The 13,445-nt window shown below is 31.4% G+C and overlaps 2 protein-coding genes across 4 annotated transcripts; one reads left to right on the top strand and one right to left on the bottom strand.

Annotated features, from left to right (window-relative positions):
- On the top strand, positions 1-5,661 carry LOC123883103 (developmentally-regulated G-protein 2). The gene is made up of 12 exons (XM_045931804.1): positions 1-92; positions 178-257; positions 465-532; positions 1,697-1,773; positions 1,906-2,086; positions 2,318-2,374; positions 2,982-3,056; positions 3,178-3,297; positions 4,086-4,256; positions 4,380-4,493; positions 4,899-5,069; positions 5,281-5,661. The coding sequence occupies exons 2-12, from the start codon at positions 188-190 to the stop codon at positions 5,374-5,376; spliced, it is 1,200 nt and encodes a 399-aa protein (XP_045787760.1). The 5' UTR covers positions 1-92; positions 178-187; the 3' UTR covers positions 5,377-5,661.
- A 2,812-nt stretch (positions 5,662-8,473) lies between these two features.
- On the bottom strand, positions 8,474-10,406 carry LOC123883102 (protein ELF4-LIKE 4). Of its 3 annotated transcripts, none has more exons than XM_045931801.1 (2): positions 10,055-10,406; positions 8,474-9,433 (listed from the first exon to the last, which is right to left on the bottom strand). In XM_045931801.1, the coding sequence occupies exon 2, from the start codon at positions 9,394-9,396 to the stop codon at positions 9,052-9,054; it is 345 nt and encodes a 114-aa protein (XP_045787757.1). In that variant the 5' UTR covers positions 9,397-9,433; positions 10,055-10,406; the 3' UTR covers positions 8,474-9,051. The 3 variants fall into 3 exon arrangements, with proteins under 3 accessions (XP_045787757.1, XP_045787758.1, XP_045787759.1); XM_045931802.1 differs by having other exon boundaries at positions 10,254-10,405; XM_045931803.1 differs by lacking the exon at positions 10,055-10,406 and adding an exon at positions 9,630-10,010.
- Between the last annotated feature and the right edge of the window lie 3,039 nt (positions 10,407-13,445).

Genomic DNA, 13,445 nt, shown 5'->3' with positions numbered 1-13,445 from the left:
AAATCTGGGCCTTAAACTCTTCAATCTCTTCACAGAACAAAACCCCCTCTCTCTCTCTCTCTCTCTCTCTCTCTCCGCGACTGTATTTTCCGGTGAGTTAGCTTCTTTATGGTGAAAGCATTCACCGGTGAGTTCATCATAGTTGATTGATAATTTCCATCTTGTTGTTGATTACAGAGACGCCAAAATGGGTATCATTGAAAAGATCAAAGAAATTGAAGCCGAGATGGCTCGGACTCAGAAAAACAAAGCCACTGGTTAGTTAGTACTCTAATAACTTCACTGCTTCAAAAAATCTTATTTTTATTATTGGGTGTTCATTCATTTCTCAATTCTCATACTTTTTATATTTTGTGAATTACTTTGTGTTATGTTTAATTAGTTAATTTAATTCGGTATCAACTAATTTTGAAATCTGGTTTTTCATAGTATCATAATTTTTTATTTATTTTTACTGTGTTTAGAGTATCATCTTGGGCAGCTTAAGGCTAAGATAGCAAAACTAAGGACACAATTGTTGGAGCCTCCAAAGGTAAGTATGATAAATAAAATATGTAATTTTTTTTTTTTTAATTTACTGTTATGTTCAATAATTTGGTAACATGTATGATGCTATAATTGTAAGTTGTATAACACCGGTTTACCGCGTGATGGCACAATTAAGGGTGACTAGGAGCTTTGTAGAACCAACATTTTAGATTGAAGGTCTGTCTGATGTCTGACACATGATGTTGTCCAACACCGGTGCATGTAGTTTAGGCTCTTAAGATTTCAATTCCGACATTTTCTGTCTAAGGTAATTAATTAGATATGACTACCTAATCAATTAACCCTAAACCAACTTAAGCGAATAGACTAAGTGGCTTAATCGATTCGTGTGTGTTTTTTAGAAAACACAAACGTGCGATCAAGAATGAATTTATGATTTTAGTATTAGGTGTTTGACATTTCCTCCAACCATGAGGTCTGTTTTAATATTTGTAGATTTAGAGAGGACGTAATATTCTGTGTCCGACTTTTTGCTTTGACAGAACAATATTTGCTCAGATCCTAACTTTTATTGCTATAGTTTAATGTTGTTTGAGGTGCTGAAGAATATATCTCCTCTCATTGTACTTCATTAATGATTAGCGTTCGTATTTACAAGAGAGCACAACAAATTCCTATGGAGGAACCGTTGATCGATTTCCTCTCATTGTGGTCTTCGTTAACACATTCATAATTGTTTTAGTAAAGGATTTGTCTGCAATTCTTGTGTCAATTTTTTGTCTTCTGGTTTCAAGGAATCACATCGATGTTCTATTTTATGTGTCATCATGGTGTTTATGAATGGATTATGAAGCCAGATTCTTTAAATAAAAACCAATTCTTCTTCTTTTTGGGGTGATTCAACTGTCTTCTTGGCTTCTATCTTTGTGGATAGCACATCAGCGAGCTGAAAATGCTGTTTCTTTTTGTTCACTTCAGTTTTTATTTACTTTGCAAAGATTTTTTGTTCTCGTGTTTCTAATCCTCATATTTGTCCTAATAAGTTATTATCTTACTACAAGTATAATTATTGATGTTCGTGAATTTGGTTGGTAAATATTTTGTGTGTTTTTCCTTGGTTTAACATGCCTAGGTTTCTAAATTAGTTGTCAGCCACTACATTCTATCTTGCTCTTCATATATTTATTGTTATCAATTTATGCAATAGGGTTCTAGTGGCGGTGGAGACGGATTTGAAGTTACGAAATTTGGACATGGACGTGTTTCACTGATTGGTTTTCCAAGGTCCGCCTCCCATAATACTATTTTCCCATTTATGTATTTTATTTACTATTAATATCTAAATTAATTAAGGTTGTATTGGGATTCATTTCCTCAAATGTAGCGATTGTAATGTTTTGCCTTTTCATTTGCCAGTGTGGGAAAGTCTACACTTTTGACATTATTAACGGGCACTCATTCAGAGGCTGCATCTTATGAGTTCACAACGTTGACTTGCATTCCTGGGATTATACACTACAATGATACTAAAATTCAGTTGCTTGATCTTCCTGGAATTATTGAGGGTGCTTCTGAAGGCAAGGGACGTGGTAGACAGGTAAAACTAAAATTCCTTGTTTCTATCATCCCAGTAATCGCTTGCGTTTACGGTATTTTTGGCATCTATTAATTGATAATCAGCTTGCAAATAATGCTGTTTTATTTCCTAATACATCAGAGGTAGCACTGTCTGGAATATGAAGCTTGGTTTTTTTAAATTACTGCTTTGGGAAACATGGTTTTGTTTATAAACATTGAAAGGATTTTTGTTTGGTGAATGTTTTCTCAGGTTATTGCTGTTGCTAAATCTTCAGACATAGTATTGATGGTTCTTGATGCCTCCAAAGTAAGTGCAATTTGCCATTTTCTAAAGTTGTTTTTCAATTTTTTTAGTTGTGTGTATTTCTAAGATGATAAATAAAATCATATTTTGGCTGTTGCAGTAAATTACTATTCTAACAACCGATAATATTAATACATATTCTATGATTGTGTTGAATCACATTATCATTAAAGACACCCTAACTGGTTGCTTTTTCATCGTGTAATATTTTTGTGCTATCACTTCAGTTTTTACTTTTATATATAATATATATTTTCACTTTCATAACTCTTTTATCCAATTATATAAGATCATCATATTACTGGATAATGTTTCTAACTTGCTCCATTTGGTAAGCAAATTCAGTGAATGTCAGCTCAACATGTTTTGCTTTTCTCCCTTTCTTTTCATTCCTTTAATCATTTATTCTTTCAGACCTCATACCATACAAAGAATATATTGTTATACCACAATGCTTGTGTATCTTGTTGATCTTTTTCCTAAATCCATGTTGCCTGTGGAATTGGTTCACGTTGTGTTGGAACTGGTTAGAATATTTGTGGGGTTTCTTTAATTTAAGATTGCTAAAATTTCAATTTTCTTGCTATAACGTACTTTCTTAATGTGTCAGAGTGAGGGTCATAGGCAAATATTGACTAAGGAGTTGGAAGCTGTCGGTTTGCGGTTAAACAAGAGACCACCTCAGGTAAGTTTGTGTGAAGGGATATTTTTGGATACATGACATGAAACCTATATTTTATGTGGGTTCTAGTTGGATTTATTATATATTGTTTCTCATTAATTCGGAACTTTATATTTCTTTGCAGATATATTTCAAAAAGAAAAAGACGGGGGGCATTTCATTCAACAGCACTATGCCTTTAACTCATGTGGATGAGAAGCTTTGTTATCAGATTCTACACGAGTACAAAATTCACAATGCAGAGGTATATAGCGAACTTTAAAGTAATGTCTGTTGTAATTCTGTTCTACATGTAGAACATGGCAGTTTGGTGATGTGAGCATGCTGTGTTTTCCTTTAGGCCACCTTGAGCTTTTATGCTGAAGCCCAATAATTGTTTTATATCTATATAGTTTTACTAAAAATAACTGTAGCAGCTATTATCATATTTCAAACCACTTTGTCAAAGATCCACACCCCAAAATGCTGAAATTATTTGGTAGAGACCGGAGAATGATTTTGTCTTGCTTAACAACAACTATGATATCACTGAATCTTTTTCATTGCCAATTGATTTTGTTTTAAGGAATAAAAAACCCTTAAGTTGCTTTGCTGCCTGAAAATAGTTAATTAACTCCTTAGCTGTGATTTCATTTTGTTTATCTGAGACTTCTTTGATAACCAATAGTTAGTCCCTTGTTCTAATGTGTATAACTATTTAACTTAGTAAATGGATATTGCAGTTTAATTCTTGATATCACTTGTTCCTTTTCATCAAAATCTTTCCAAGTAGACGTAGACTTTCATATCGAATGAAAACTGTGATTACGAGTAGCAGACAGACCCCTTTTGTATAGTGTGGAATTGTTGAGTTTGACCTGTCTAGGCTAGTCATCATGATATAATTAACTTTTGCCAGTGATAGAACCATACCATCTTGATAAATTATGTAATTTTCCTTTCTACATATACCATAGTATGAGTTTCTTTCTTCTGTTCTATATTGCCTACCTACATCAAAGGAGCCAACTAACTGACAACTTCAATTTTCAGATCCTTTTCCGTGAGGATGCGACAGTGGATGATTTCATAGATGTCATTGAAGGAAACCGTAAATACATGAAGTGTGTATATGTCTACAACAAGATAGATGTTGTTGGTATTGATGATGTGGATAGATTATCCCGTCAACCTAATTCTGTTGTCATTAGCTGCAATTTGAAGGTAGCTGCAAGTTTTATCGATTAATTCTTTTTAATATTCTAGATATTATAGTGCATGGCAATTTATTTTTCCGCTGTCTTTTTGTATGTCGGTAACACAAGTTTTCTGTTTTTATGTAAACAGCTGAATTTAGACAGACTACTTGCAAGGATGTGGGATGAAATGGGTTTGGTTCGAGTTTATACAAAACCACAAGGCCAGCAGCCTGATTTTGGTGATCCAGTGGTTCTTTCAGCTGTATGTTGCATTATGATTATTGTTATTATGAACACAAGTGCTCCTTATTCTATTTAACTATTTTGAAAACCTTTGGTTAGTTTTTGTTTTAGGGTCTATTTAAATCAACTTATTTGAGCTTATCTACTGACATAAGCACTTGTGAGATTGTTCGGTAGAGTTTATGGAAACAACTTATAACATCTCCATAAGTTGTTTTTTCCATAAGCTCTCCAAGATAGCTTATGAAAACTGTTTAAAGCATAAATGAGAGTAGTATATACTTTATTTTATCTTTTGTTATAGATATAGCTTATACATAGGCACTTATATGATAAGCGCTTATGCTATGTGTTTAATTAAGCTATTTATCCAAACAATACCTTAATCTTATAATCCATCACTTTCTCTGCCATATTGTTTTAGGATAGAGGTGGCTGCAGTGTAGAAGACTTCTGCAACCACATACATAGAAGTTTGGTGAAGGATGTGAAGTATGTTCTGGTCTGGGGTACAAGTGCTAGGCACTATCCGCAACATTGTGGCCTTAGTCATGTTCTTAATGATGAGGACGTTGTTCAGATTGTTAAGAAAAAGGTCAGGAGTCTACCCTTAATCTTGTTTCATGTTGTTCTGACTGATTTGTGCACAATGTTGTTAAATAGCAGCTGTATCATAGCAGAATTTGAACAAATCACCATTTTCTGCGATCTGTGATTATTGTTCAAATTTATTGTTCTTTACTTGTTACTTGCTGAACACTGTATATTTGCAATGACGAGAGATTGAATATGAATATTTCATTCAGGAAACTGACGAGGGAGGAAGGGGTCGATTCAAGTCGCATTCTGACGCTCCTGCTCGGATATCAGACAGACAGAAGAAGGCTCCACTAAAACAATAATTATATGATACTTCCAATGATTTTGTTGAATTGGTACGTGGATGGAAAAAAAGAGTGGATGTTGGTGATATATCCAGCAGCAAAAGTTGTCTTTTTTTGGTTCCTCTTCCAACATAGGATTGAATGTTCCTCCTTTTTGCACTTTACAAAGTGGAACACCTATGTTCATCACCCATGTGTTGTAATTTTTTAATCCTTTCAACAGTAGCTTTTTATTAATCTATGAAGTCTGCACAATGAGTTGAGAAATAGAAAGTAAAGGAAACATGAACTGCATCTTGAAAATTTTCATTGTCATCGCCATTATTTGTGATTTGTGTTTCTCCATATCTGCTTAGAAATACTCCTCTCCTTAATCTCCTGAACTTTGCTACTATGTCCACAACAATTGTGGTCAATCATAGTTTTTTTCAATGATTTTTTTCCTCTTGGTTTATATCATGAAGTGTGACGTTGCTCCTTTTTATTCTTATGGGGTTTTACCTACGACAATGTCTGAGATTTCTTATCGGAATGATTGAGAACCTATCTTCTCCGATCTTTTAAACTAAACTTTAAAATATTTCTTGCAGTCGGTGGCCTCGTTACTTTCCATCCTTGAGGAAAGTATCAATGTTCGAGCTGCAAGAAATATTTTAAAATTTAGTAATTTTTGTTTCTTTGAGAGCATGTTATACTACAATCCTTATTTTGATCAACTCTATGACAAGTTTCTTTGAGAGTGTTATTCTATAATCCTTTTCAAGGTTTTCTAGGAGTGTTTTATATTACAAGCCTTATTATGATCGACTCTCTAAGAAGATTGACAATTGTACTTGAATATGTTTGATTTGCGAAAGATAAGTATTGGACAAAACATCACGTAATAGACTTTTGCGATATCGACAACTTTTTGTTTTGTACAATTTTGTTATTTTTATACTATTTTAGACTATTAGTATTTGGGATAAAATGTTGTCTCATGATTGATGAAGGGTAATAATTTCACAATTTGTCCAATTCCAAGAACAATTTTCAAATTAAAGACAATATAACTGAAGTTGCCGTGTTCAATTCCTTATTTTTTTTAGTTGATCAAACGTACTCCAAATGTTGTGAAGATCAATTGTTGTTTCTATTGCAAAAACACTTCTCTAGTATATTATTCAGTTCAGTCTAATTCTAAGTTGTTTTCTTCATGATTAATCTTAACACTTGTAGGTTTTCCAGAGTTACTAGAGTTGAAAGAGCTAATTGATTTTATAGTTTTTGAACAAAGCTAATTGAGGTTTTTCAGTTTGAGTAAAGGGGAGATTAAATTTAAGATAAAGAAATGAATTTTGCATGTTCAAAAAATAGTTTAAATGAGCATAAAATCACATGTTCAAAAAATAATTTTGCATGTAAAAATACATATCAGTGTCAAAAAGGAAAAATACATATACAGTAATTATTTCAGAAATAATAATAATTGATTATTTTCTTTCTATCTTTTTCTATTTGTGTCTTTAATTATTTTAGATATATAGTCTTTAATTATTGATCTAAAAAAAGTATTGATCTAAAAGTAATACATTATTATATAAGCATTGATATTAATTTAAGGGACAAATATTGTATAAAAAATTAGATTAGGTATGCGGCCTTCTTTCACATAAGATGATATCAAATCCCGGTAAATTCCTGAAAATGACATTATTATACAAAAAATATTAAGAAGTAAGATGACATTTACTTTAGAATAGATTTTTTTTTTAATTTTCTTTTACTCAAATGAAACTTATTGCAAGAAAGAGTGGTAAATAATCATGGATATAAGTATAGAGACTTTCTTTAATCATGGATGCTATATTACTCATTATATAGCCTTCCTTTAACCATCAATGTATGCTATAAAGAATCAAAATCTTATATAAATTAAATGTCCTTTACTCAATTAAGCTCACTTTCTTTTTTAACTTATAAAGCTCTTTATCCTACAAAATGTGTAAGTGGATGGATCCTAGGCACCAAAACAATAATAAAGACTTGACTAAGAATATCATATCCCTATCCTACAAAGTCAATTATTGCAACTTTTCATTGTTAGGCTAAATGCCACCTTCCTTTATTTTATTCTATCACTCATTCTCATGTCAAGTAAGTTATAACACAAAAAACAGATTATTGTTCATGTTAGGTAACTGTCAAAGAATCTCAATTATATTTCATGTCATTAGTAACAAAGATTGCTCTTTAAACTATGGTTGCTTACTTTCTTAGCACAAAAGAATCTCAAACAAATATATAATATAAACCACTATAGCCTTTTATTTTTCTTGCTTTCATTGCTTGGATTATATGACGCCGTCGTACTTGTTTGATTGATATTCTTCTCAACGCAAACCAAATAATTGCGCATTTTAAAACACATTGATTATGCTTTCAAAGACACTTTTTACTAGTTTTTCGTAGTTGCATGGAATTGCTTTTGAAGCCTCTCGAATTCTAAGCGTATGTTTGAATTTTGATCAAATCACAGTAAAACCGCAAGACAATGCGCTTCACTTGGACCACATGTCAAGCTATTTTGAACATGTATCGATCCAAACACACACTATGATGAATCTAGCTATGGACCACTTAAATCCAATTCTCTCTAAAAATTTGACATTTCTTTAATCTCGCTCTCCAATTCTTTGTCTTTATGGAAACAAGCCGAAAACAACTTACGAATCTGTCATAAGTTGTTTTCATAAGCTCTCTTAAACAGACCCTATTAACAATCAAACTATTTTCCAACTAGTCTACTGGATTCTATGGATTCAAACTTTGTAGCATCTTTAGCCAAACATGATCCCAAACATATATACTATAATGAAGAAAAACATCTCAAAAAGACATCAATTAAACATGTCAGAATGATAAAAGACCAACATATAGCAGTAAATGTTGGTTAAAGACCACAATCATCAATAAATGGTAACATTTATTAAAAAGCAAAGTGGTAGTTATTGGATCTCAATCTGATACAACATCAAAAGGAAAAAAAAAAAACAGTAACTCACCAACTGAATCAACTAAGCAGTGAAATTTAGTAATCAAGAAGTTACCACTAAATAAAAATCAACAAGAACTATAACAAGTTCAATCTTGGAAATTTGATTAACTGGTCCATGAACATGTTTCATTTCATGATGCTATAACAGTGTTACAGGAAATCACAACTGCAAAATCCTTAAATTGATGCTACATTAATTAGATTATCAACGAAAGCTTTGTGCCTTTTTAAACATAAACGAACAAACCAACAATTTAGTCACCGAAGTATCACATTCTCACTAATTTAATCTTTAAAGTATAAAAAGTATAGTCATTGAAGTACATAAAATCCGTCAATTTAGTCTCTGCTAGTAAGGTGCTGTTAACGACTAATATGACAGATTTTCATATACAGATAATGAATTTCATATACTTCATAGACTACTTATTATATTTATATGCTTTAGAGACTAAATTGCAAAGAGAGGGCGATATTTTAGGAACTAAATTGATCGTTTATACAAACATAAAACGAATATATATGGAAGGACATGGCACAGGAGAAACCTGGGAGAGGTTACACATAATCTCACCAGAAAAGTTCATTCATTGTAGCATCAGAATAAACCAACTTCTTCACTTCACTGACTCATATGAAACCTCAAATTCAACATGTTAACTGGATCTAATTCTCTTCTGGTTAACTTTTCCATCAGATTTGAGAGTTCCACTTGAGTCTCCTTCAGACGAAGCTTCCTGCGACTTGGTAAAAGAACTCGAAAGATCGGCATAAAGATCAACCACCCTTCTGATATTACTATTAAGCTCTCTAATCAACCCAACATTTCTGCTCAGATTATCCGGCATCCTAGACTCATGATTTTGGTTAATCTCGTTGATTAAAAGCCGATTTTGATTCAAAATATCTTGTGCTTGCACTAAACTCTTCTGAAATACCTGTAAAACTCTACTATCTACTTGACTTGTATCACCTAATTCTCCAAATATATCACCTTCCATTTTTCAATTACACTTACAATTCAATCAACAAATAATCCTACAAAAAAATAATCATAATAACAATTAACAAACAATAAATCATGATCATCAATAAGAAAATAAAAGCAAGAAAAAAGTATACAAAAATTATAAAGAAACTAACAAAATAAGATGCTTGATCTATCTGATTATAGCAGAAATAAAAAAGCAAAATCAAAAAGTTGAAAGTAAAATCCACAACAACATGCTTTTACCCTATTCTTTCTTCTATCTACCAAGCAATCAAACAAAAAGGTTTGCATAAGATTCTCAAAGACCAATAAAAAACAAATCACAAGCTAGAAATAATTTTTCTTTCACTGACTTTAAAGTAAGACCCTTTTCAACAAGAAAGAACCTTTTTGCTTTTACTGTTACCAATGAAATCAAGATTGAATGGTGCAGAAAACAGTGACGCACAAAAAACACAAAACAACAATAGTGAGAATCCCAAAAGCCAAGTCAATCCATACCATAAAAAAATCTTAACTTTCAATGAAAATAAGACAAACCCATAAAAAAAATGAAACCTTTTTATTGCCCCAAAAGATTCAATTGAAATTTTAGATAATTGCATGATGAAATAGAAAAATCAATCAGACCCAGAAAACAAAATTGAATGAATGTTATGTTATCTTACCTTTGATAAAGTGTAGTATCCAAAATTCCAAATGGGTTGAAAAAAAAAAAAAGAGAATTTTATTGGATTTGAAAAGGGAAAAAAGAGATTTTTAAGGGGAAAAAGAAAGAAGAGAATATGAAGTTAGGGCCCTGAAATCATGGAGAAAAAAACAAGAAGAAGAGATGATGATAGTACATATGATATGAAAAGTGATAACCTCGTTTACATCATCAGACGCAGGTTATATGCAGTTTTGTGTTGTGGACATAGCACAGACATAATGGCTTAAGAGGGACAGACAGATTCATAATTCATTCTCTATTGCAACTTGTCCATATTCAATTTGAAACACCATTTATGTCATTTTACATGTCCTTGCTGTCATTTGTTGTAGATTTGAATTTCACATAATATATGTGTGAAATATTTATTGGAATTTATGTTGTATTTGTCAGTTTGTCTGATGTTCGGTGTTTTAAGATTTTTTTCAACTAGGTTAGTGACTAAAAATTCTAGTTTAAGGGTTCGTTTGGTTCTATGGAAAGAAAGTGAGAAAAAAAAATTACGCAAATCAATGCATGAATTTGGATTAAAGTTAGTCTAAATTCATGCATTAGTTTGCGTAATTTTCTTTCCTCTTATTTTATTTCCATAAAACTAAACGGACCTTTAGTCCAAGTTATGCATTGGTTTGCGTAATGTTTTTTCTCCCACTTTCTTTTCATAGACCAAACGGACCATAAAGGTGAATAAGTGGAGTGTCCGGGGTTCGAGCCCTAACTCTGCACATATAATGCGATATTACTACCAACTGAGGTAAGCTTACAGGACGAGTTTTACATTTTTAAAACCAAATGAGCTCTACATATTACGTATAATATTCTTATCAACTGAGTTAATATTTACAAGAGACGGAATATAGATCGTCTAAAGTGATTGTAAAGCGGAGAAATCAATGGTTATTATTATTTTTGGTTATTAACCTTCCGGTTCTCAGAGGAAGTGGCCCCTGATAATCCAGGTTTCAGTCACGAGGTTATGAAATCTGACCAATAATTGTTCTAACTAAAAATTGAACTTGGGTTTTTAATTGTTATTATTTTAACAACCCATAAATTGCGCATGATATGGAGAATGGAGTACATATAACATCTACCTTTAATTTGTTAATCAAAGACTAAGATTCTCACTAATGCTTTAAAATAAATTACTTGTTTTAGATGAGTCAGATTCTATTTATTGATATTATCTTTAAAATAAAAGATTTTTGTTGCTACTAAAAAAAAGCAAGGGTAATGTTGGTATTATGAAAATTCTACCCCAAAATTTATGTATTCTTTTTATATATTATAGTATAGAATAAATATAGATGAAAAAACCATAAAAAAAAAAGAGGAAGTTAAGGGCAATTATGGAATAATTAAAAAACCATAAAGGATGTTAAGGGCAAAATTGACCAAAAAAATTTCAGCTCAAACTCCCTTATCCCCTTTATATATTGTTATAGATTACCATGATATTACGAAGTTTTCACCGGCATTTGCAATGACTAATCCCGGTCGGAGAATTTGTGGGGCACACAAGGTAAGTTCTCCTTCCCTCTCAATCGAATTTTCTCCATACATATTAAGGCAGAAATCAAACTTCTGACCACATATTTAAAGGGACTAAAATCCTTACCACTTGAACAAATTTATTGTTGATGATTTCATCTTATTGTTAACCGACCATAAATATATTTCTAAAATGATTTAATCCACATGTGATGTGAGTTGACTAATATTAATTCATATGACCAAAATCAATTAAATAATGAATACAAATTAACGGGTAAGATCAACTAATTAATGCAATTATTGGAAAGAAAAAAAAAATAGCAATGCATATAGTTTTCTAAAGTTAAGGAATTCGTATTTTTGAAATAAGGATAAGCTACGTACAGTCACGACATGCGCATGCAATCAGCTGCAATTTGTTTAAGATAAATTTCAATTTTTATATAAAATTGTAAGATTTAAATCTAAATCATCCAATTTTAATAAGATTGTATGTAATCTTCCACTTGCGACTTCAGAGAAACTGCATAGATTATGTTGCTGTGTCTTGTGTTGCGAGATTTTTCAAGGACAAAAATTAATGACAATATATTGTCCATTGGATTGCAACCAAAAGTTGAATGATTTTAAACATTTTTAGAGTTATTTTCTACGGTTAAACCTTTTTGGACTTTCTTTTTTCAATGAGGAATAGAGATATCAATGAGGAGATTGAGATGTCAACGAAGAATGGCTTTATGACCTTATAAATTTATGTTCAGGTTCAATGGATCTCGAAAAGACTTTGATATTATCTTAGAATTGAATGTTTGATTTAACTCAACCTTATAAAATTGACTTATACGGTGAAAATTATTTCTACTTATAAACTCATGTTCAGTGTATCTCATATCTGATGTTTCTAAGGTATAGTGGTTTAGTCATTTTAGGTTTGCTATATATTTTCTATGTAACTCCTATTTTCTAATAAATGTCATGCAATGATATTATTGGAAGATGGAAGCCTAACCGTTTTCTCTTTTACTATTGTATATCTCTATAGTTAACAAAGAGTGTGGTTCAACCATCCTTGATTTGTTTGTTGCTTTTGTTGTCGAGTTCCCAAAAGTTTGGGAATGTTTTGTGATTGATTTGGTGAGAAAGAGCATGGCTGATTTTGTTGTGGACGTCTTATGGGTTTGTAGTAGTTTCCTCTATTTCTCTACAAATAAAGTTTTGGTTTGATCTATGGTTTTGTTGAGAATGCTAAGAAGTATGAGCCAAAATATAGAATTATCATATTCTCTATTGTCTCACCAAACACTGAATTGAGTATGAGAGATTTTGAGACTTTTTTACAAGACTTTTTTTATAATCAAGATTTTTAACACATAATTTGAATGAATTTTGAGAGATTTTTTTCAAAAGACTTTTTACAATCAAGATTTCATAATACTTTATATATTTGGAAACTTTTGTATATTAGGAAAATTTTAAAAGAATCAATAAATTTTAATAAAAGAAATTATATTTTTTTTGGGAATCGAACAACAAAAAAAACCTTATGATAGAAAAAGTCTATGTTCTATTTTTTTTTTTTACGTATATGTTCCTAATCACCAATAAAATGGAAAGGTTACCACCACCACCATTGATGGAAAACATAAGCAAATGAATGTGAAGAAGAAAAAAAAAACAGGTATATAGGTTGAATCATGAAGAAAGAAGGAGTTGTGAATCGTAAAAAAATGATAAATCGTAAAAAAAAAACAAATAAAAAATTGAAGGTTTAATTAGTTTATTGGTCCCTTAAAAACATTTTAGGTTTCACAATGGTCCCTTAAAGAAAAAAATGCTCAGATTGGTCCCTTAAA

Source organism: Trifolium pratense, linkage group LG5, assembly GCF_020283565.1.
Source record: "Trifolium pratense cultivar HEN17-A07 linkage group LG5, ARS_RC_1.1, whole genome shotgun sequence".
NCBI lineage: Eukaryota > Viridiplantae > Streptophyta > Magnoliopsida > Fabales > Fabaceae > Trifolium > Trifolium pratense.
The sequence above is the reverse complement of the archived record's forward strand: the minus strand, read 5'-3'. Positions and strand labels throughout refer to the sequence as shown.

Bases quoted from the DNA above. Each gene is read 5' to 3' on its own strand.
- LOC123883102 (XM_045931801.1), bottom strand. From the start codon at position 9,396: ATGGAAGGTGATATATTTGGAGAATTAGGTGATACAAGTCAAGTAGAT.
- LOC123883103 (XM_045931804.1), top strand. From the start codon at position 188: ATGGGTATCATTGAAAAGATCAAAGAAATTGAAGCCGAGATGGCTCGG. The intron at 2,087-2,317 runs GTAAAACTAAAA...ATGTTTTCTCAG, and splicing joins GCAAGGGACGTGGTAGACAG to GTTATTGCTGTTGCTAAATC. The intron at 4,494-4,898 runs GTATGTTGCATT...ATATTGTTTTAG, and splicing joins ATCCAGTGGTTCTTTCAGCT to GATAGAGGTGGCTGCAGTGT.